General features: G+C 42.4%; 2 protein-coding genes across 6 annotated transcripts in view; one reads left to right on the top strand and one right to left on the bottom strand.

Annotated features, from left to right (window-relative positions):
- Nucleotides 1–5,866: 5,866 nt before the first annotated feature.
- Nucleotides 5,867–25,113, bottom strand: part of GPR19 (G protein-coupled receptor 19) — an 80,864-nt gene continuing 61,617 nt past the window's right edge. Inside the window, exon 5 of the transcript XR_003437800.1 lies at nt 5,867–9,303. The gene's annotated coding sequence lies outside the window, so the exon portion shown is untranslated. The remainder of the gene's footprint in view (nt 9,304–25,113) is intronic.
- CREBL2 (cAMP responsive element binding protein like 2) overlaps nt 16,498–25,113 on the top strand; it is a 56,133-nt gene continuing 47,517 nt past the window's right edge. The window contains exon 1 of one of the 5 annotated variants that reach the window (XM_027129566.1): nt 16,498–16,805. In XM_027129566.1, the coding sequence (XP_026985367.1) occupies nt 16,791–16,805 (15 nt within the window). In that variant the 5' untranslated portion in view covers nt 16,498–16,790. The remainder of the gene's footprint in view (nt 16,806–25,113) is intronic. The other 4 variants (XM_027129567.1, XM_027129568.1, XM_027129569.1 and 1 more) reach the window with 4 other exon arrangements.

The raw sequence follows: 25,113 nt of genomic DNA, 5'->3' as shown, positions 1-25,113 counted from the left end.
AGGGAGGGAGGAAAGGAAGGAAGGAAGGGAGGGAGGGAGGAAAGAAGGAAGGAAGGGAGGGAGGGAGGAAAGAAGGAAGGGAGGAAGGAAGGTAGGAAGGGAGGAAAGGAAGGAAGGAAGGAAGAGAGGAAGGGAGGGAGGGAGGGAGGAAGGGAGGAAGGAAGGGGAGAAGGTTGGTGGAGTGGAAGAATCTTAGACTGCAGTGCAATTCTAAGAAAGTCCAGCAAAGCTGATGGAATATCTTGGAGCTAAAGTTGTCCATCAGAGAAGTACCACATTTCCCAGGAATGGGCCTTTCTTAGCAACCAACACCCCCCACCAACCCTGCCACACACATTCAGTCATGAAGCAGCCTTTGGGAAACGTGACCTCAGTAAGAATCAGGGATGGATTTCAGAGCAGAGAAGCTGGGGTCATCAGTCAGTTGTGACCCATTCTGAGGGTACCTTTTCATTGCTGCCACAATATATAACCAACTCTTTTAGCAAATCTGCTGATTTTGTCTTCAACAGCCTTCTCTACCTGCAGCCCTAGTTCAAGCCTCTGTCATCGTTCACCTAGACAATTCCAAAAGTACTTAAACTTATTTCTCTTCTTTCAGTCTCAATACCCTTAAAATGATTTCCTGCAACACTAGCAGGATGATCTTTCCAATATGTAAGTCCAACTATGTCATAATCCAGTTTAAGAAGCTAGATGGAGACGACCTTTGTCAAACTTAGAATAGAGGTATGATGATCCCATAGCATATACAGAGCAAGATTCTCACCAGCTTTCACCAATTAGGTTAAATTCAAATTGCCTTGTATTCTCTTTGGTAAGGTCATCACTATGATATTTATATATGGGGCTATCCCAGTTACCATATGTCATTCATCTACTTCAAAGCCCTGCAAACACTTATAAGACCCAAGCTTCTCATCATGGGACACCAGGACCCCCAGGACCTGGCTACTCCCTACTTCCCCAACATCACCCCTGCCACCTGTTACCTGGCATTGAATACTGTGAAAACACTGTACTAAATTATTTGTATCTATCTCCTGCTATGCTGTATCATCGCATCTCCATGCCTTTGTTTATACTCTTCCCTCTACCTGGAATGCTGCTTTCTCTTCTTCTCTCCCTTTTGTGTCTCTTTAATCTCATTTTAGATTTGGCTCAGCTGCCACCTCCTTGGGGAAACTTTCCATGACTCATACACAGCCCAACTCAAAGATCATTTAGTCCAATCTCTAGCCCAATGCAGGAAGTCTATCTAAGGCCTCCCAGTAGAAGGTCATCAAAGGAAGAGCCCATGTCTTCACAAGGTAACTGGCTCTGAACTTTTCTATGGTCACATAAACCAGTCAAAGCCCCTTATTATTCTGTTTCATGAGGGAGTCTGTCAGTTCCTGTTTCCCGGGTTTTCTGTGAATGGTGGTTAAAATAATACACCTGCAGCTTCAAGATGGAGAGTTAGAAGTTGGGAGCCTAACTGAGAAATTCTCTTGGCAGGTCCTGTAGAGGTGATGTCTAGCTTTGAACTTTCAGATCTTGTCAGGGAGAGGGGGTGGTAATGAAAATGATGATGGGGAAGGACAGAGCTTACGGACAAGCCAGTGGTCATTTCCTTCCTTATGGATTTAATTTCCAAACTTTCTGACTTTTCATTTTTAAACCCTCTACCTGTGACTCACAGAGGTTTCGAGAGACCTTCAGAATGCCTGTGGACTTCAAGGAGGAGGAGGCACAGATAGAGGGAAGATGTACCCTCTGGTAAACCACATATGGGTTAGAATTCAGCCACCGTGACGACAGTTACTAAGATTCCAAATGCATCCTTAACGCTTTGGGCAAATCTCTCTTTTTCCAAGACTGAAAAGTTACATCTGTAAATACATAGATGGGAGATACCTGGTATGGAGGAAAAGATAGTAAAGGCTGATTCTGGGATCCTGCTCTTATTGGGATTGTGGGAGAAGAGGTAGGATGAGCATGAACTTTCTTTACCTACACTCTAGCACAGGCCTAGTGTTTTCGGCTTTCAATAAGCTTTCCCTGTTTCTGTGCATTTTAAAGGGTTCAGTATAGTGACTGAGTAAACACTGGGAGATTGTCAAATAGTCCTTAGTCAAAAGTTTATTTGGGGGAAGCACAAGAAGGAATTATAATACATATGAACGAATCAGTAAAATAGATATGAATCAATGTTGTTCATACTGCAATGCTGGAAATGCAAACAATAAAATTATAGTGGCTATTGAGCCATTAAATCATCTTACCAGCCATTGTCACTGTATGCAGACAGAGCATACAATTACATTTTTTATTGGTAGTTGAGTATAGATCATCTGGAAATATAAGAATGAGAATAGAGGCAAAACATTCTCTGACATAAATCGTACCAATGTTTTCTTAGGTCAGTCTCCCAAGGCAATAGAAATAAAAACAAAAATAAACAAATGGTACCTAATCAAACATACAAGCATTTTCACAGCAAAGGAAACCATAAACAAAACAAAAAGACAACCTACAGAATGGGAGAAAATATTTGCCAATGATGTGACTGATAAAGGCTTAATTTCCAAAATACACAAACAGCACATACAACTCAACAACAAAGAAACAAATAGCCCAATTGAAAAATGGGCAGAAAACCTAAATAGACATTTCTCCAAAGAAGACAGATGGCCAAAAAGCACATGAAAGGATGCTCGATGTTGCTAATTATTAGAGAAATGCAAATCTAAACTACAATGAGGTACCACCTTACACCAGTCAGAATGACCAGCATTAAGAAGTCTTCAAACAACAAATGCTGGAGAGGGTGTGGAGAATAAGAAACCCTCTTACACTGTCAGTGGAAATGTCAATGGGTGCAGCAGCTGTGGAAAACAGTATGGAGGTTCCTCAAAAAACTAAAAGTAGAGTTGCCGTATGATCCAGCAATCCCACTCCTGGGCATATCCCCAGACAAAACTATAATTCAAAAAGATACATGCACCTCTATGTTCATAGCAGCACTATTTACAATAGCCAAGACATGGAAACAACCTAAATGTCCATCAACAGATGAATGGATAAAGAAGATGTGGTACATATATACAATGGAATATTACTCAGCCATCAAAAATAATGAAATAATGCCATTTGCAGCAACATGGATGGACCTAGAGATTATCATACTAAGCAAAGTAAGTCAGAAAGAGAAAGACAAATACAATATGATATCACTTATATGTGGAATCTAAAATACTATACAGGGGCTTCTCTGGCAGTGCAGTGGTTGGGACTTTGCCTTCCAATGCAGGGGGTACAGGTTCAATCCCTGGTTGGGGAGATGGGATCCCACATGCCTCGTGGCCAAGGAACCAAAAAACATAGAACAGAAGCAATGTTATAACAAGTTCAGTAAAGACTTTAAAATGGTCCATATCAAAAAAAAATCTTTAAAAATAAATAAATATGATACAAATCAACATATCTACAAAACAAAAACAGACTCACAGATAATAGAGGACAGACGTGTTTGCCAAGGGGGAGGTGGGGAGGGGAGGTAAGAATTGGGAGTTTGGGATTAGTAGAGGCAAACTATTATATATAGGATGGATAAACAACAAGGTCCTACTGTACAGAGAACTATATTCAATGTCCTGTGACAAGCCGTAATGGAAAAGAATTTGAAAAAGATTGTATATATATGTATGTGTATAACTGAGTCCCTCTGCTATACAGAAGAAATTAACACAACATTGTAAATCAACTATACTTCAATAAAGTTGTTTAAAAAAGAATGAGAGTAGAGTGATGAAGGGAAATTAGTGCTATTAGTTTTAAAATTCTTTTATTCTATTTTTAAAAAGATTTTGTTATTCTAGAGCAGCTTTAGGTTTATAACTTGAAAGGGAGGTACAGAGATTTCCTATATATCCCTGCGTCCACCCATGCATAGCCTCCACCATTATCAACATTGCTCATTGGAACGGTTCTTTTTTTAACCAGGGGTGAACCTACATTGACACATCATAATCACTCAACATCCACACTTTTACCATGGGGTTCACCTTTACATAAGTTTGGAAAATGGATAATGACATATATCCATCATTATAATATCACGTAGAGTATTTCCACTGCCTTAAAGCCAATAGATTAAATTTTTTTAAAATTTATTTTTTATATATTTATTTTTGGCTGTGTTGGGTCTTTGTTGCTGCGCGTGGGCTTTCTCTAGTTGCGGCGAGAGGGGGCTACTCTTCGTTGCCGTGCACAGGCTTCCCATTACGGTGGTTTCTCTTGTTGCAGAGCACGGCCTCTAGGTGCACGGGCTTCAGTAGTTGTGGCTCACGGGCTTAGTTGCTCCACAGCATGTGGGATCTTCCCAGACCAGGGCTCGAACCCAAGTCCCCTACATTGGCAGGCAGATTCTTAACCACTGCACCACCAGGGAAGCCCAAAGCCAATAGATTTTTAAAAATACATTCTAAAGGCACACTAATTAATAGTATAGTGCTGAAATAGGCAGGTCAGTGGGGAAAGGTAGACAGTCCAGATATGGACCCAAGTGCAAACAAAGTAAGTTTATGATAAAAAGGAGCATTCCAAATCAGTAGGAAAAATATTCAGTAAACAGTGTTGGGATAAATGTTTAGTCTTTTAGAAAAAAAAAATAAAAGCAGAGCTCTATTTTTCTCTGCACATCAAAAATAAATCCAAGGTGGACAAAAGACTTAAATACAAAAATGAAATTATAAAAGTACTGGGATAAAACAATGAATCTTTGTATAATCTTGTCATGGAGAAAGCTTTTCCTAAGTATGACATAGAATCCAGAAGTTATAAAGAAAAGATGAATACATATGACTACTGAAAAATGGAATTTTCTGAATAAAAAATACAATCAACAAAGTCACAGACAACAATCTGGGCAAAAAATGGTTAACATATATGATAAGAGCACTAATTCCTTTAATATATATGGAACTTTCAGAAATCTATAAGAAAAAAACCAACCACCTATAAAAGAATGAGCAAAGAATATGAACTGGTAGTTCAGAAAAAAAGAAAAAAGGAAATCCCCACCACATATGCAAAGAATACCTCATCTCACTGCTAATTCAATAAGTGCAAATTGAAATATCAACCAGATACCATTTTTAACATACCAAGCTTTAAAAGTTTGGTAACAAACCATGCTGTCTGGCAACTAGGGAAACATACACTACTGGTGGAAATACATATTTTGTAACTCTTTTGGAGGAAAGCTTGGCAGTATCTGCCAAAATTCAAGGGTGTATGTACTTCATCCAGAGGTTCTCCTTCTAGGAATCTGTCCTATAGATAAAGTTACACAAGAACTGCAAGATGTATAACCAAAGTTGTGTGAATATTTCTGCATTGTTTAGCTAGTCAAAATAAAAAGTAAAGCAAATAGTAGATTCTGAAAGAAAGGAAAGAAAAACAACAGTGAAGGAGAGTGTTACAATGATATGGAATAATATCCAGTACATATTTTTTGATTGAAAAAAATGTACAACAGTGTGTGTAATTTATTTTTTATTGTTTTTTTAATAATTAAAAAAATTATTTTATTTATTTATTTTTGGCTGTGTCGGGTCTTCGTTGCTGTGTGCGGGCTTTCTCTGGTTGCAGCGAGCAGGGCCTACTCTTTGTTGCGGTGTGCGGGCATCTCATTGCAGTGGCTTCTCGTTGCGGAGCACGGGCTCTAGGCCTGCGGGCTTCAGTAGTTGTGGCTTGCGGGCTTCAGTAGTTGTGGCTCGCAGGCTCTAGAGCGCAGGCTCAGTAGTTGTGGCGCATGGGCTCTAGAGCGCAGGCTCAGTAGTTGCGTCACTGGGGCTTAGTTGCTCCTCCACAGCATGCGGGATCTTCCTGGACCAGGGCTCGAACCCGTGTCCCCTGCATTGGCAGGCGGATTCTTAACCACTGCACTACCAGGGAAGCCCCAGTGTGTGTAATTTAATACCATCTGTGTAAAAATGAGAGGGCGATACCCATACTCCTTGTAGTGTGTCCAACATTTCTGGAAGGTTATACAGTGGTTAACTCTGGAGAGTGAGTCAGAGGTTTTACTTTTTACCTTATGAGCCTCTTTGCTGTTGGAACGTTTTACCATGGGCACGTATTACTTCTGAAATAAAATGTACTTTTTTGTTGTTGTTGTTACTTTTACAAATCAAAAAGAGAAATTCTATCTGTTTAAGGAAAGTTTCTGTAGACAACATTGAGGGTTTTTTTCCACCTCTCTTAAATAACATATTTTCAATTTTATTGAATAAATGGAAGATTCTAAATTCAGTCTCTTTGTCTAACATTCACTCCATCTGCCCATCCATCTCTCCTTGGTGATATTTGTTACAGGCATGGCGTGGGGAAAATGAAGGGCACTGAGAAATTGTAGTCTGTCACCTTGCAAAAGGGACATAGTTCAAGAAAGTTGAAAGTAAAAGCTCACTCCAGAGTGGGTTCCGCGTCTCACTAACATTTTGAAACTGTTCTTTCCCAGAGACGTCACAATTGGTTGAATGAAAATTCTGGGTGATGGAGGGATTAAGATAATTTCTGGAATATGTATTGGGCACTGTCATGCAGCAGCAATGCACCCCCATGGAGACATCCCAACCATTCTTCTGTCACTTGTTGCGTGTGGGTGATAGAAAGAGCCTGGAGGGAAAGGGAGCCCAGAGGTGTGGCCGGTACCACCTGCCGGTACCACCGACATCTAAGCAAGGGTCAGAGACTGTGTCAGAAACTATATCAGTCATCAGGTATTAGTAAGAGCATACTAGACGCCAGGCCCTTAGACTACAATGGTAAACCCCACATACCATACCATTGTATAGCATACGTATATTACAAGCATGACATAATATAATAAAACATTACAAAATAAAGGAAAAGTTATTGAGGAGCTGCCAACTGCATGTGAAAGAGCCAAGTTCCCCCAGATTTAATTGTTACTCTCCTGCTTAAACTCTCAGTGGCTCCCAAGCAGCTTCAAATTAAGTCCCCGCTTGAATTCAGTGCACTTCATCATCTAGCTCCTGTGTATGTCTTTGGCCTTAGCTCTTGACACTGCTCCTCCCATCTCCTGAGATGCCTGTGTTACACCCAAACCAAATTATTTGTGGTTTCCCATTGTAATTTCACACCAGGCTGCCTTTGAAAACATTTCTTTTCTTGCCTGCTTGAAAAACTTGTGCTCATCCCTTGAGACCTGGCACAGAAATAAGCCCTTCAGGAAAGATTTCCCCTAGATCCCCTCTGTATTTTATGTGTAGCTTTATTATCACACTTTACACACTATCCTGCGCATACTTAGAGAGGTACGCCCGAGAATCTCCCATCAGTGTGTAAGCTCCCTGAGAGCAGAGACCCTGCCTCGTGAATCTTGGTGTGTCTAGCATACAGCCCAATGCCTGGGGAGAAGGAGCTGCTCAAGGTGTTTTATGAATGAATGGATGGATCAAAAAGTGAATCAGTCATCCTCCAGCCAAAGGATTTCTTTGTAGTACAACATTTCTTAATATTGAGACAAATCTGATAAAACTTGCATCTCTCTTGGGTTCTATCTCCTCGCTACTTCAGTCCCAGGGCAACAGGCTCTCCCCAAGGCACTCTAGTGAGGTTCCTGTAGCAATTACGAGAGAATCAACTGTACTGCCAGTGCAGTTTTGCGTAGGAAAAGATTCACTTCACGGCGCACCAAATCACCGATTAGGTATCATTTAAATCTTGACCGCGTACTTGTAAGCCTGATGCCTGAGTTCTTCCTCCTTCCCATAGCTAGCCTCTCTCCGAACAAGCTGAGATAACAACCTGCTTTCTTTGGCAAATTGATTAATGCGGACATTACTCAATAGGCCTGGTTGTATGACATGTCCAATAACATTGCCATTTTGTTTATGGGGTGTTGGGTAAAAATACCCAGGAATTTACTACCAGTAGAGTGACCACCTGTTTGCTGGAGACATTAAAGAGGGAAATCTGGGGAGGCAGCCCCCCCAAGGGATTCCATCACCAGCCTCCACTCCCACAAGAAACTGCCTCTTCTGAGCTTGGCAATAGCACCTGTGGAAACAAGAGAACAGCAGTGCGGGTACCTTAGCACTTCGCTTGGCTGGAAGGAGGGCAGAGCTGGAGAGGGTGTCAAGCACTGCTTCAGAGGCGACGAGAGAAGTGCATCTTGATTTAGGAGTAGAGACAAGGGAGAAAAGGAGCACGCATGAGAGAAGGGATGGGAAGTGAGGAGGAAACACAACTGTAGGGCAGGAAACCGGGCAAGTGCAGCCAGGACCACTCCCCCCTCACCTCTGGGACCCTGCGGGGGACATGGGAGGCTAGGGGAAGGGGAGGTGTGATCCTGTCTGGAAGCTGTGATGAGAAGGAAGGGAGCTGGCCTCTACTTGAGCCTCACCTGCAGCAGCCAGAACAGAGCTGATCAACAGACACACTCCGTGCTGAGTGGCAAAGGAGGCCATCAAAGCGAAACACAGCAGAAGGCCTGAAGTTTTCTAAGACAAAACAAACTGGAGAAAATCCTCCAGGTTTAGGGAAAGGAAAACCGCCTCCCAGGACTTGCTGTCTGAAAACACAAAACATCAAGAAGAACAGAGCACAAGGCAAGAACTGTGTGAAAAAAAGGGAAAGGGTGAGGCACAGAGGAGAGGGTCAGAGAGTCCACGGTGATGTCAGAGGTGCCAGACACTGAGGCAAAAGTGACATTTCTTGCACAACCTCTAATGACGTGCGCATCAGCCAGTGCAAGGCCATCCTGAACTGGCCATGGTACCATGCGAGATGCTTGTCTGAGGCAGGCAGCATCCCTTAAGACAAAATGACTTTCTTTTCTGATTTAGAAAAACATCTAGAGACTAGAGCTGAAATGTAAAGTGAATCTGTAAAATTCGAAATGACATGTATGTACTCCTGGTAGAAAGCGGAAGGAGAGGATTGCTACTCATGTTTTGAATCTCATAATCGTGAGAGCAGCAGGTGTGTCGGGAGAGGTGCAGCAACAAACTAGACTCTTACATGCCTACACTGAACTCTAAAATGAGCCCTGTAACAAAATTAGCTAGTCGTATAAACTCTCAGTTCTGATAATACGGTTTATCTTGTTAGGGAGACAAAGTGGCTGTTTAAAGATCTGACTTAAAGGGAAAAAATGAAAGGCACAAAGAGCTTAGTAATTGCATGGAAAATATGTATATGCTTATACAAAGTTCCTACAGATCGCTGTGGTTAATCCATCCCCTGAAGTTTCTAGTAGAAGGCCCCAGAAAATGCTGGGCAGCAAAAAGTCTGGAACAGAAATGAAAAGAGAATAATTCTTTTACTCAGATTAAAACACAGACAAGCAGAACCGTGGTTGCTCCACACACATCCACACCCATGGGAGATGGTACTGAGGCATTTCTGTGACTGTCCCTGGAAAGAGAGGTGATGGTGTCAGAAACCACTCAGAAAAGTCCACTGCAAAACTTGACGGGGCTCAGGCGTGGGGAAAGACCTTTTTAAAACAGTACATTTCATTTGGATATGTGACAGCTGAGAAACAGCACGGTGTGACTCTCTGAAGACCAGAAACCGTGAGGGCACAATCACCATGGCTTGTTTACAAGGATCAAAGGATGTCCTGTGAAACTTGTTTGAGATACATTTATAATACATATTTTTAAAGAACTATTTCATATAGCAAGCAGAAAAAAAATCTTTAATGACTTGGACACATTTATGAATGACAGAGACAGAAATGGCTGTTCAGCAGAATGATGCTATCTAACTTTTAAGGACAATCATGCCGTCTGTCAAAGGACTGCTGTTGGTGACAAAAATACCCTTAGCACAATCGGTCAAATTCCATGTGGCAATCCTTTAATTCCTATGTGATAAATTTCATGCAAACATTTTTGGAGGGCTTCCCTGGTGGCGCAGTGGTTGAGAGTCCGCCTGCCAATGCAGGGGACACAGGTTCGTGCCCCGGTCCGGGAAGATCCCACATGCCGTGGAGCGGCTGGGCCCGTGAGCCATGGCCGCTGAGCCTGCGCGTCCGGAGCCTGTGCTCCACAACGGGAGAGGCCACAACAGTGAGAGGCCCGCGTACCGCAAAAAAAAAAAAAACATTTTTGGAAACTGAGTGGTATTACTACTACTAATATTATATTTTATCTCACAAAATATGAGGTGCTATACCATTCAAGTACCATTGTCTTGACCAAAGAAGACTGACATTAACCATATTCAGGCTTAAATGTTTTTGGAAACAATTCTAATGTATAAGTAAAATGGTTTAAAGATGTATCTGGAATGGAAGGCTTCTTATGCAGATGAGGAAGCCTTTAAGGGAATTGAAAATATGCTGTAAAAGTTCTTGAATATGTAAACGAGTCAAAAAATAAATGAAGATATGTGATACCAAATAGAAATATCAGAATACCCATATTAAAAGTAATGCCAGAAAGAGTCAAAGGTGTTTACATCTAGCAGTAGATAACACCTAGAGACAGGAAATATTAACACTTAAATTCTCATAAATATTGTTTGGAGCTTTTTGAAAACATCTTGACGGTCGTAAGTAAGTCTGATAGAGTCCCAATAGTAAATTTTAGGTTGCATTTTTTTTCTTAGAAATGGAGACTATTGAAGCAAAATTTGGAGGACTTAAGGCTATTCATAAAATAAGAAATAGGTCCCCTGCTGCTCTCCTGAAGTCACAGGTACCAAAACCATGCTTTCTCCTGCATAACCCAGGATTCCAGTCTTCTGTTCCTTAACAATGTAGGATCTGGAAGATGAGCCCTGTCAGATTTCTATTCAGCAAACAACTCTGGGTTTACCAAAACTTAACTGGAAAAAACCTCAAAAGTGAACTTTGATGAAAGGAAGCTTGTTTTTGAAAAAAAAAATGTTCCTAAGCAAACATGCAGGCTGAGTTTTTTTTTACTTCCTCCATCACAAGTGCCATGGTAAGTTTAAGCTTCTTCGGGTCTGAGTCAGTAGAATAAATGTGCCTGTCTTACGTGTGTCTGCTGGGTAAACCCTCAGGAGAATCGTGAAAGACGGTACCTGGTCACTTGTTGGTTCTTCATCTGTCTCCTATCTCCCCTGCCCTAACCTTCATGGGCATCCACTGTTTACGGGGCTGCTCTTTACATGCTCAAAGCTCCAGCACAGCAATTAGATCTACACAGATCTCTCCCCTTCTTAGAACACCTGTCCTTCAAACCCATATGTGTATTCCTCTTTTCTCCCAAACCTAAACCTAATCGTCAGGTAGCAAATACAAGGAGAAAAAAAAAAAAAAGAAGCACATTCATACTAAAGTGTAAATGACTAATAGTGATGCTTAGCAAGCCATCTCTTATAAAGGGTGGTTTAGTTTTAAACAGTTGCTTATTGGCCAAATAATTTCCCATTTTTGTACTTAAGCAAGGGCACACTTCATTCTTTCCTACAGTGTGAGGTACATAAGGCTTAGTATTTTCAGTAGAAACGGTAGTTGGGAGGATACTGAGAAAAGCTGTTGCTGAGTTGGAGGTGACACTTTCAGTACACTGGTGAAGGGGAAGAGGTAAGGGAAAGTTTGAACGTGGAAGGTTTTGGTTCCTTGAGCTTCATTTTCTCTTCCTTATTTTTATGCTGATCAGATCTTTTTTCATTCCTCGGCAACAGACTGTTTCAGTCCTTTGTGGCATCATTTATTTCTTTTGCTCCTGCTGACAAGCTGGAGGCTGAATTATGTGCTCATTCTGAAAATGTTCCTTTAGGCTCTTGCTTCTGAACTTTCTAGCCAATGCAGAGTAAATAGGTACTGTGCTGTATGCAAATGTAGGCATATTTGTCCGTGTAGGCAAAGGGGGGGGAGCATTTTGCAAAATGCCTTTAGAACAGAACCAAACTTTTGAAATGGAATATTTTATAGCCTCATGACAATAAGCTAAACTTTTCGGAAACAAAAAGGACAGAGAAATACTTATCTATAAAGTACGTTGGAAAAAACACACACAAAAAACAAAACAGGACTAAAACTTCAACAGTGAGTTCACCTCAAGCATTTCATGAATTTCACATGACCCACCCACTTTTTCTCTGTACCTCTGAAGATTACCATATCAGCGGCAATAATACTCTGTTGTTCTAGTGCCAGATTTACATATCAATGTAGCCATGGCATTCCTGAATGTAGAATATTGTACTGTTCCCCTTGTTTGTGGTTTCTAAATAAGGTTAATTTTTGTTCCCTTACCCTCCTCTCTTAATCTTATGCCACCCCCTACCTCTCTTCAATCAGTGGTTTGTTTTTTTTCTTTGAATAGTTTTCCTCCTTCTCTTTCCCCGTCTCTGTGTCATAATCGGGACCATCCACAAATTCACTGTACAACCATGCTGCGTTTTAAAAATCTTTATCACTCAGCCACAGATGATCAACTCTTTGAGAAGACAGGCCAGGGACAGAGAAGTAACGACGGGTCACTTCTGGGGTGACTCTGGGATACCTTCTTCCCCAAATGTATGGTGTGTGTTAAGGTGGGTCAGAAGTTACCGTGGTCGATTTCACGGCCACCTTTGTTTCTTTCTTGGAAGGTTTTGTTGTTCATTCTTGCTATTTCTAGATTGGAGATGAGTCTAGCACAAATCTGCATGGCAGAATTGGATCAACCAATTTTCATTTCCATTGAACGTTTGGAAAGGGCTGGATAATTTTTAAATTCTTAGACTCTTAGGTGTCAAACTTAATGGAAAGCCAGCTGGAGCCTAACAAGCTATTTTAATGAGCTTCCTTTCTCTCTGATGTTCCCCAGGGGCTAGTGCCAAGCAGACCCATGTGGCCCAGGGAGTAACATGATCATCTTGGCTCTGTTTAGACACCTGTGCTCTTTTAGCCAAGCAGTAAGGGGAGCAGGAGAAAGAGAGAGATGAGGGCATGGAAGGCATGCAGATCAAGAAGGAGTGGGTGTGTGCCATGCTGTTTAGGAATTCACTACAAGAAACTCCACAGCAACAGCAGAGACCTGACGCATCACAGGCCAACAGTGCCTCTATGTGGGGTGTCTGAGAGCACATGAAATGTGTTTGTGTGTGCTGGGGAGGAAAGGTGGGGAGGGGAGGGAGGAGAAAATTATATGCATTTTTCAAAGGAACTGAATGATTCGGAGGTTCCTTTCGAGAAGGCAATATAGGAAGAAAAGATTGAAAACCATGTATACAAAATATCCAGGACCCTGAGATTATATTCTTCATCTAAGCTTCCTCCCACTCCTTTAAAAAAAAAAAAATTGCTGTGTTCACTTTTCCTTTCCCATGAATTAGCCTGATGCTTGGCTCTCCCTACCCACTCTGAACAACTTAGCACATAGATATTAAACTTGGTCTGTATCGTTTAGTGATTGTTCTTAGCCTCCTGTATGTTTGAATTTCTCCTTCCTGGATTATAGGCTCCTCGAGGATTTAAATTTACAGAAGCAAATACTTTTCTTCTGTTCTTCCTCACCCCTTTGTTACCAATCCTGGGTACTTCTCAGCAAATATTTAACATATGACTATACAATACTTCTTCATAAGATTTTCTTCCCTTTACCAAGTCTTACTTTATGATGCGATTGTTTGTTTTTATAAATTAAATTTTTAGTAAATAATTTAAAGTATTTCCACACTTTCTAAAGTGAGGATGTTTATAGTTTCTCAATGTACAGAAATGCGAAGAAAACAATACACCGTACTCTCCACCACAATATTTCACATATTTGCTTCATCTCTTTAAAAGTTAAATCTAGGGCTTCCCTGGTGGCGCAGTGGTTGGGAGTCCGCCTGACGATGCAAGGGACGCGGGTTCGTGCCCCGGTCCGGGAAGATCCCACATGCCGCGGAGCGGCTAGGGCCGTGAGTCATGGCCGCTGAGCCTGCGCGTCCGGAGCCTGTGCTCCGCAACGGGAGAGGCCACAACAGTGAGAGGCCCGCGTACCGAAAAAAAAAAAAAAGTTAAATCTAGGGCTTCCCTGGTGGCGCAGTGGTTGAGAGTCTGCCTGCCAATGCAGGGGACACAGGTTCGAGCCCTGGTCTGGGAAGATCCCACATGCCGCAGAGCAACTAAGCCCGTGTACCACAACTACTGAGCCTGCGCGTCTGTGCTCCGCAACAAAAGAGGCCGCGATAGTGAGAGGCCTGCGCACCGCGATGAAGAGTGGCCCCCGCTCGCCGCAACTAGAGAAAGCCCACGCACAGAAACGAAGACCCAGCACAGCCAAAAATAAATATAAAAATAAATAAATAAATAAAAATGTTACCATTCTTTAAAAAAATAAGTTAAATCTACAGCTAACCACCGCAAGACCCTCTCCATCCCATTTCTCTCTCTCCCTCCCTAGAGAAAACCACTCTCCTGAAGTTGGCGTACATATTACTTCCCTAGCACGTGTTTAAATTTCCATCACCTGGTTCAAAACGTCTTAGTCCTCCTTCCTGAGGGCCCGGCGCACTTTTGTCAGCAGGGATGCAGACAGAGTGACAGAGGACTAACCCTGGGGGAAAGGCAGTTCCACGCCGAAAAAGAGGGCTTAGCAGTGGCAAGGGCATAGCTGGGGAGGAGGACTGAGGCCTTACTGGGCACGGAAAAGGGGTATTAGGTGAGGAAAGAGGAGAAGAACCTGCAAGGAGCACAGGCTTTGCTCCCCTGATCATCAGAGAGGATGCGGCTAGACGTCTCTGAGACTGCGTGGAATGCGGTTTGGAGGTTACAGATGCCCCCCTACCCTGGCTGGGCCGAAAGTTGCAACCCCACATGATGACCTGGTTAGGCGGCATTTACTTCTGAGGGACTGACCTGCTTTAGTTCCTCTGAAGCGTTGTACATATCGGACAGAGACAATTCTGCTTTTCTATTATTACTCTTCCTCAATTTGGAGTTGTCAGATAAAATAGAAGACACATAGTTAAATCTGACTTTCAGATAAGCAATGAATGCTTTTTTTAGTAAAAGTGTGTCTCAAGTATTGTATGGGACATACTTATACTAAAAAGGTACTTGTTTATCTGAAATTCAAATGTGAGTGTCCTGTATATTTATTTATTTATTTGCTGTACGCGGGCCTCTCACTGTTGTGGTCTCTCCCGTTGCAGAGCACAGGCTCCGGACACGGCTCACGGGCCCAGCCGCTTCGCGGCATGTCGGATCTTCCCAGACCGGGGCACGAACCCGTGTCCCCTGCATCGGCAGGCGGACTCTCAACCCCTGCGCCAACAGGGAAGCCCCTGTATATTTATTGCTAAATCTGGGAACTCTACCTCATTTGAACTTTGGAAGGGTTTAGCAAAGCACTGTAGGAGTCTGAAAAGGAGTGAGTCAAAGGGGCTCTCCAGAATAACATTAATAAAGACAATCTTTGTCAAATTCTCAATGGCCTAACACAGGCCAAAACAACAAGCTCACTGACTTTACTAAATCAGGAGGATGCCAAGACATTCTTTGTTATTTACTACTGAGAGGTAATTCACATACCATAATATTCACTCATTTAAAGTATACAATTCAGTGGTTTTTAGTATATTCAGAGTTGTGCAGCCATCCCTAAATCAATTTTAGAACAGCTTCATCACCTCAAAAGAAACCCAGTACCTATTAAAAACCACTCCCCATTCCTGGCCCCCCTCCCTCCCTGCTGTTCCCCAACCCTAGCCCCCTACATCCACTCCCCAGCTCTTCGTTTCTTTAAATGTACCTATTCCGGACATTTCATTATAAGTGGAATCCGCGATATGTGGCCTTCTGGGTCTGGCTTCTTTCACTGTGTGTTTTCAAGGCTCATCCTCGCGCATCCACATTGCAGCATGTATCAGTACCTCATACCTTTTCATTGAGGAATAATACTCCTTTGAATATAAATACCACAATTGGCCAGCCATTCATCCACTGTTGAACACTTGGGTTGTTTCCACTTTTTGACTACTAAGAATAACGCCTTTAGGACAGAACGTTACTGCACAAGTTTTCGTGGGGACACACGGTGTCATTTCCGGTGGGATTGCGGCCATATGGTAACTCTATGTCTAATATCGGAACTGTCAAATGGTTTCCAGAAGGAGCTGCACCATTGTGCATTCTTAGGTATTTTGTTTGTTTTGTTTTGTTTTGTTGGGGGGGGGTGAATTTTTAAAATAAACAGGGTTTCCTCGGTGTCTATGAGGAGGGCCTGCTCCCAGGGCCCCTCCTTCAGGTCCGCCTCTGCGGGGCTCCTAGGGTCCCCTCCCTACGCCCGGACCGCTGGAACCCAGGGACCAAAACATTGTGGGAAACGTAGTTTCGGCCCCTCCTGCGTAGCGCTCGCCGGCAGGAAAACGGACGCCTTTCTGAGGCTCTGTGGACATCGTAGTTTCCTTTTTGGTTCGCCGCGCAGAGACCGCGGTAACGAAAGCTACAATCCCCAGAATGCCGCGGTGCTACGGCAGCCGAAGCGGCCAATCCGCGCGCCGCGCTGCCGCCCTCTCTCCGGTCCGGGCCCCTCTCCAGGGCGTCTGTAAACACAGCCAGAGCCTGTCATGGAGGGGGAGGAGGAGGCAGCCGCGGCGAAGGGAGGCGTTCTGCGCCGCCTCCAGGGTCCGCTCTGCCATCCCTGAACTGGTCCCTCGTCCCCGTGACTGTGGCATCAGGGAAGCGAACTGTTAGGCGAGAGGAGGAGGCAGTCAGAACCTTATCCCGTTCTTTCCCCGGGGCTGGGGCCGGGCCGGGCCAGGCCGGCTGAGCCGGGGGAGGGCCGGGGGAGGGAGCGCCCGGCCGGGCTGGCCTGTCTGCCGAGATGGATGACAGTAAGGTAAGTCCCGGGGTTTGCACGCGCAGCTGCTGCAGCCGCCGCCTGCTTGTCGCTAAGTGCCCGCCGCTGAGCCTCAGCCCTGTAACCCACGCAGCACCCAAGAGACACCGGCCTTAGACATCTCTGCGCCTCCAGCTATGACCCCAGCTACCCAGACAGGAATTGAGGGAACAGCGGGCTGCGTTCTTCCAGCAAGGGCCCACTCCTCTGGAAAATCACACCCAGGGCAAGCCTGTTGGTCAGCTTTTCCAGGTAGTGTAAACCCTAGTCCTCCCGAGATAAGTGAAGAAACTACTGTGCTTTTTCTTTTTGCCTTCCTTTGCCCCCACCCAGCCTTTCTCCACGTTGGAGACCTTAACTAGGGCACCCTGAACCGGCCCTGTTCCCCTTGACGGTCCCCCTTTCTTCTCCCAGGCTCCCTTACTCAATGCCCCATTCATATAATCGGTTCACTCCCCCTCTGAGCTGTTCTGCTAAGCTCCTGTTGCTATTCGTCCAGAGTCTGGAATCTAACCTCCTCTAGAAAGCCTTCTCCAAGAAAAGGAATGAATTCCTTCTTGTTAATCTATCTTAATATTCCATCCCCATCCCCCTTTCCCTATCCAGATCACTTATCCCTATGATGATAAGATGACCGACAGTATTCATTATTGGTTAATTCATATAGTTTATGTATAACCTTTGTCTATCTGCGTTAGTGTGGTCTAGTTATATGTCATGAAGATAGTGATAGTCAGTTTATTCATCATCAGCTTATCGATGTTTTAGAGTGTTTAGGAAGTTGGACTTTTTTTTTTTTAAGGAATCAGACTCTAGAGTTTGCCAGTTTTCAAAATAGACACTCTTCCCTATGCTTTCCAGAGGTCTTACTTTCCACACTCTCTGGCATGCCGCTTGTGATAGCTTTTTCCTTCATTTGGGTACCCTTTCCCCCTCCATCTAACCAGTAACATTTTGCTGCTATCAAGTTTTTGTTTCACCTATCCTCAGAGAGATTGAAAAAATTTCCATCTTCTCTGTGCTGCTTCTGTTATTCTACCTTATCTCCTCTTCCTGTTCCTGCAGAAGGCTCCGAGAGAAATGCAAGCAGGGAAAGCCCAAGGCAGTACTCTGGAATCAGCACTCACTAGAGGAAGCTTATTTGTGAAGTAGCAAACCCCTCCTAATAGGAAGTGGTATTTCCCAGACAGAAAGGAGGAGTTCTGAAAGTTTTCCAGAAAAATCAGAAGAGAATTTTCCATAACAACCTTTGCTAGCTTGATCTTTCAGTGTTAATTTTGAAATTAAGTCCAAATACTGTATCCACTATCTTTCCTAGATATGGCTGGGAAAGGATGCTAAAGCAACATATTCTTTTATGTCCTCGGTTTGAGACTCTCACAGTATATTCTACATAATTTTCAGTTGTTTCTTTTTTGAACCTTTGAAACATGTAATAACTTTCTCAGAGTCTTCAGTAATCTCAAATAAATTCAAGAAAAATACATAGGATTTTGAGTTATCTTATCTACCTATAAAATAACATAGGACTTATTTCTAGAAACAGACAAGCTCTAGTGGAAGGTATAAAGTGTTACGGTTTTGCCTAAAGAGTTAAGTTAATTTTGGGGGCTAGGCTTTTCATAACTTCTTAGAATATTCATAGCTAAGCAAAACGAATTCAGTACTCATTCTTTATTAATTCATTGTATTGTGACGGTATTTAAAAACCAGCAGTTTCTTCAATCTTTAATGATTACGGAAAAGAAAAACCACTTCAGATGTCTCTGGATGGATAGTGCCTCTGTGAATACACTACTTTCACTTTGAATACATGTCGTAGCTGTGGTTGAGTAATATTTAAATGCCACGTACAGCAAGACTGGACTGCTCTTTCAGCAGTCAGGCGGTATGAAACAGTCTTTTAAAAAGGCTCCTAGGCCTGCCTTTCCCTGTGCTCTAGTTGTTACAGTCCTGCAAAATTGTATTCTCCTCCTAGTAGATACCTACATACTCACACACAAAACACACTTTTCCCTCACATTATGTATGGGTGATAGAGTCTCAGGTTCCATTTTCCCCTGTATAAGGGGATAGTTGAGGCTTGAAAGTATATGGTGGTTGTGCTGGTGATAGCATAAAAGATGACAAACTGGCTGACAGCAAGGCCAGGGCAACAGGAAGAGGACAAAGTGGGCAGGTGCAGCAGTTACAGAGAGGCAGTATTTGAATGAGCAGGTCAGGAAACATGATGATGATGCGATGAATCCCTTTATAAAGATTCTGTATTCTGAGTTGTTTTCATCAGTGGTGGTGAATGAGTTTGCCAAGAGCTTTCCACCTTCTGCCGTCTAGTTTCCTGGAGTCAGGGCAGGACAGTTTTGAATGGGAGTGCAGCTTTGCCTTCCAGGTAGGTAGCAGTGTGCCTGTTATGTTACATCATAGAGTACTGGTTAATAGTGGTTGAATTGAATTGGAACAGAGTGGCATTAAGGAGACTGCCCTAGGTGTACCTGGGCTTTATTAACCAGTTTGCTCTGTTGAGCCAGCCAGCCAGAGTATACAGACTACAGCTAAGGGGGAAAATAAAGCAAGGGACAGACCGGGCTTGGGGAAGTGCTACGTAGCAGATCTCAAATTCTGATTGAATAGATTTCTACTTAGGCTAGTTGGGAAGCCAAAAATCTTGGCTACGTTATTTAACCTTTTTGAGCTTCCATTCTATCTGTTAGATGGTCAGTACCTTCTTCCCAGGCTTTGCTGAGGATTAGAGATAATGCATATGAAGCATCGAATAGAGTCTAACACATGACAGGCACTCAGAAAATATTATCCTTATCATATTACCTGCCAGGGACTTCCTCGGTCTTTAACACAGGGCAGTAGGCACCTGAGATGCTCATTTTAGTAATTTTTAAGTGTGCGCTGTTGCATGGCATTTGCAGCTGTGTTTCCCCCATGCTACCCTCTGCTCCTAACTATGCCCCACAGTGGGACAGGGACAACGGGATGGGGCATGAAATGACCTTAAACTGTGCCCTTAACTGTCAGATTGTGTGAGAAAGGTAGTGTCCTGAGTCTACCTGCTTGTCCACCACTAAGAAAAAGCGCTTGTTTTTATGAAAGCCTCTTCTCCCTAACGTGCTGTGTTCAATTACAAAGAAAACTGAAATGTGTTATTTTCAGAGGCTTTGATCATAGAGGGTTTCTTATTTTCTATTTGACTTTCATGTTTATCGAATGAATGAATGAGTAACTTGAAATATCCTAGACCAGCTGTGTTCCTGCCGCAGACTAAGCTGGTAAAAGACCTCCATTCTGTATTGCCCAGCCTGACAGTTTAGGGCACCAAGTTCCAGCTGAGGGACTGGTGAGAGAGCGTGTCAGCCACTGGCCACAGGATGCTAAGATGAGCTGCCCTTCTCCTCCATACTTCCTTTCCACCTGTGCTCCACATGATTCTTTGAAAATGAGGTTTCTTATACCTTCCTTACCCCTTCGGTGAGTACTGCTGGTTCTCACAAAAATTTTAACCCGGCCAAAAATCTCTTTGACATTCCCAGAGCTGTCCTTTGGCCCCTGAAGTCCCTCCTGTCGGCCCCTTAGCCATCCTTTGCTATAGTTGGAACTACCTTCCTTGGGCAGTGCCACGGAGCCCAGAGACTTTCTTCCTTTTCTGTTCTCCTGCTCTATCCATGCTTTCCATGATAGCAAGACAGAAGAGCCAGCTCGTTTACCAACCTAGACAGTAGATATTCATGTTTTAAATGTGCCTTCCTTACCTGCGCAGGCTACGGGTACATTTTAACTAGGGTACCTCTACAGATATCAGTTGAAATCTAAGTTTAAATAACCTTATTCAGAATGTTTTGCTCTTTAAGGTTTTCCTAAAAGTTTGTTCATTTATTCATTCATCGTCAAACATTTGTTAGACACCTAATATGTATGTAATACGAGGCATTGTGCTAGAGATACAAAGACAGGTAAGAGTTCATAATTATTCTCAGGAGCTTATGTTTTCAGTGGGCTAGACAGACATACAGAAAAATAATTACAACGTGGTGAGGTAAGAAATGAGGAGAGTCATGGCAAAGTGCTTTGGGGGCACTAAGAATGGATGCCTGACTGGGTATGTCAGACATGGGTTCACACAGTAGGAATGAACCTGTAAAGAAGAATAGGATTCCCTCAGAAAATGGGAAAGAGGGAACGTCCTATACTAAAGCATATTGTACTGGGAAATAAGTATTTTGCTACAAGCTAGAGCAGGAATTGGGGAATTTTCTTTAAAGGGGCAGATAGTAAATATTTGTGGGCCATGTGATCGATCTGTCGCAATTAACTCTACCACTGCAGCGTGAAAGCAACTGTAGGCAGAATGTAATGAATGGATATGGCTGTGTTCTGATAAAACTTTATTTCCCCAAACAGGCAACAGGCTGGCTTTGGCTTGCCAGTTGGGCTGGAGTTTACTGATCCCTGAGCTAGAGCATAAGGCACAAGTAGAGGTGTGGGCAGAGATAAGGATGGACGGATAATCAGGGGCCAGATCATGATTTGCTTGGCAAGTTAAGTTCAGAAATTTGGGCCAGTATTTTTCAAAGTGTGAAGTAAAGAAGACTGAATCAGAATTTTGGGGAACAGGGCCTGGGAATTTGAATTTTGTTTGAAAACCAAGGCACCATAGTTGTTGAGGAGCTATTAAAGGATTTTAAAGCAAAGGTGATAATATCAGATTTGTGTTTTCAAAAAAAATGTTCATGGCTATATGGAGACTGGATTAGGGTAAAGATGTAGGAACTGGAACAAGACTAGAGGCAGATGGTCCAATCAGGAAGGAACATAGATTTTGGCATATAACCAGAGTTCAAATCTAATTTCCGCCACTTAAAGCTATTATGACTTTGGACAGATTATTATTTTTTAATTGAAGTATAGTTGATTTACAGAACTGTATTAGTTTCAGGTATACAGCAAAGTGATTTAGTTATATATATATATTTTTTGGATTATTTTACATTATAGGTTATTACAAGGTATTGAATATGGTTCCCTGTGCTATACAGTAAATCCCTGCTGCTTATCTATTTTGTGTATAGTAGCATGTATCTGATAATCCCATAATCCTAATTTATCCCTACCCCCCTCCCTTTTCCATTTGGTAATCATAAATTTGTTTTCTGTGTCTGTGAGTCTGTTTCTGTTTTGTATATAGGTTCATTTGTATTATTTTTTGATTCCACATTAAGTGATATCATATAATATTTGTCTTGGTCTGACTTACTTCACTACGTATAATATTCTTTAGGTCCATCCATGTTGCTGCAAATGGCAATATTTCATTCTTTTTTATGGCTGAGTAATATCCCATTGTATGTATATATATACCGCATCTTCTTAAGCCAGTAATCTGTTAATGGGCACGTGGGTTGTTTCCATGTCTTGGCTGTGGACTGCCATAGTGCTGCTGTGAACACTGGGTGCATATATCATTTTGAATTAGAGTTTTCCTCTTTTCCAGATATATACCCAGGAAGGGGGTTGCCGGATCATATGGTAGTTCTATTTTTGTTTTTTTAAGGAACCTCCATACTGTTCTCCATAGTGGCTGTATCAATTTACATTCCCACCAACAGTGTAGGAGGATTTCCTTTTCTCCACACCCTCTCCAGTATTTATTATTTGTAGACTTTTTGATGATAGCCATTCTGACAGATGTGGGGTGATACCTCATTGTGGTTTTGATTTGCATTTCTCTAATAATAAGCGATGTTGAACATCTTTTCATGTGCTTGTTGGCCATCTGTATGCTTGTTGGCCATCTGTATGTCTTCTTTGGAGAAATGTCTATTTAGGTCTTCTGCCCATTTGTTGTTTGGGTTTTTGTTTTTTCGGTATTGAGTTATATGAGCTGTTTAATATTTTGGATATTAACCCCTTGTCATTCGCATTATTTGCAAATATTTTCTCCCATTCTGTAGGTTGTCTTTTTTGTTGATGGTTTCCTTTGCTGTGCAAAAGCTTTGAAGTTTGATTAGGTGCCATTTGTTTATTTTTGCTTTTATTTCTTTTGCCTTGGGAGACTGACCTGAGAAAATATTGCTATGGTTTATGTTGGCCAATTATTTTAATCTTTTCAGAACTGTATTTCTTTACCTATAATTGGATGTGTTAATAAAGCCTTATTGAGTTAGTGTGAGAATTAAATGTTATATATGTATTAAAACAAACTTCATAATGGGTTCAAAATAAATGCTGGTCCTCTGTGACTCCTCACCAGCTTGGTTAGATTGCTCAGAAGAAAGGCCTGAGCCGAAGACCATGCTAGAGACCATTACAAGGTAGGTTGTGGTTGATGCAGCGTGCATAAAATCCTTGAAGGATGAAGACGGTGGACAGAAGAGAGAGCTAAAGAGACAGAACCCTGGAAAACTTTAAAATGATCAGAAGAGGCCAAGGAATATGACTCAGCAAAATAAACTGAAAAGGAGAGGTTAGTGATACAGGAGAACCAGGAAAAAAAAGGTTGTTATTCCATGTAAAGTAAGTAGTGAAAAAGTATCCATTGGACTTCAAAAACAGGAGATTGTTTATGAACCTAGCATGAGAAGTTTCAACAGAGTGATGGGGCAGAAGCCAAAACGTAGCGGTTGGGGAAGAGTGGGTGGTAAAGAAGCAAAGACAGTTAAGTATACAGGCTGACCTCTCAGAGATACTGTGGGTTCATCTCCAGACTACTGCAGGAAAGCAAATATGTAATAAAGCAAAGCCGCGTGAATTTGTTGGTTTCCTAGTACATATAAAAGTTATGTCTACATTATACTGTAGTCGATTAAGTATACAATAGCATTATGTCTAAAAAAAAAAGTACATACCCTACTTAAATAATACTTTACTGCCAAAAAATGCTAGCCATCATCCAACAATGCAGGATTGCCATAAACGTTAAGTTTGTTAAAAAATGCAGTAAAGTGAAGCACGATAAAATGAGATATGCCTGTAGGCCACTCTTACTGAGTCAGTTTGTAACAGTTTGGGGCACTGCTAAAATACATGTATTATATTTAGCTTCAAACAGTAATAGCTGGGGAAGGGGAGGATTAGGGGTCACGAGAGGAGAGGCACGAGTTAACAGTCAGAAATGCCTGCTTTATCTTGTTTCTCCTCTGTTGATGAGAAAAACTGGCAGAAGGGTTAGCAGCAGGAAGATGTGATTAGACTTTCTCTCTTTCTGAAGATCTGGTAAATAAGAAAAGAGAAGAAGCCTAGCCAACAGCTGTGAAGGAAGTTATGGGAGCCTTGACACCAAATGAAAGTATAGCTGCTTGTTTTTTTCTTTAAAGTGGTAAAGAGCAGTGGCTGGCCGCATTCATATCTATCTTATTTTTCTTTAATCGATGGCAGATAACGTTTCACTTTATGTTTTCAAAAGAAAAGTGAAACAAGCTTTCCTGCTATTTTCCTTCTTAGCTGGGGCTGATGCTGCCACTTCATGTAAATGCATTAATTCTCTTAGACTTAACAACTTGAAACTTTTATGGGTCGCCTTAAGAATTAGAGCATTAGGGGACCTCCCTGGTGGCGCAGTGGTTAAGAATCTGCCTGCCTATGCAGGGGGACATGGTTTCGAGCCCTGGTCCAGGAAGATCCCACATGCGACAGAGCAACTAAGCCCGTGCGCCACAACTACTGAGCCTGCACTCTAGAGCCCACGAGCCACAACTGCTGAGCCCACATGCCACAACTGCTGAAGCCCGCGTGCCTAGAGCCCATGCTCCTCAACAAGAGAAGCCACCACAATGAGAAGCCCGCGCACCGCAATGAAGAGTAGCCCCCACTCGCTGCGACTAGAGAAAGCCCGCGCCCAGCAATGAAGACCAAACACAGCCATAAATAAATAAATATATTTTTTAAAAAAAGAATTAAGAGCATTAGGATGTAAATAAATGCTAAAAGGGTGGTAAAATAATAAGAGTTATTGATTGGTTTTTGAGATTTTATATCCCTTATGAGAGAGGTTTGGTTTTCTTTTTTTTTATCAACTTCTATTAGCTGGTGGTAGTGGTGGTCATAGTAATACCAATTTAAATTAAATTGCAAAATATTGCTAATTTTTCTTTGCATTTATTCATCCAATTATCAGTCTTTTAATAAATGCCTTTTAAGTGCCTGGCTCTGGGCCAGATACAGTGGGGATTGGAATAGAAAACACAGCTTCTGTGCCTGCGGTGCGCACATCACTTGGGGAGATAGAACTTAAATCTGTGAGGCCGCTAAAAATAACCAGTATACCGTGTCAATTCAGCGTGATGGTGACTGTATGGTCCAG

The sequence above is a fragment of the Aethalodelphis obliquidens genome, unplaced genomic scaffold, assembly GCF_003676395.1.
Source record: "Aethalodelphis obliquidens isolate GAN/ISIS:26980383/991018 unplaced genomic scaffold, ASM367639v1 scaffold36, whole genome shotgun sequence".
Lineage (NCBI taxonomy): Eukaryota > Metazoa > Chordata > Mammalia > Artiodactyla > Delphinidae > Aethalodelphis > Aethalodelphis obliquidens.
This window is presented reverse-complemented; position numbering and strand designations above follow the sequence as displayed.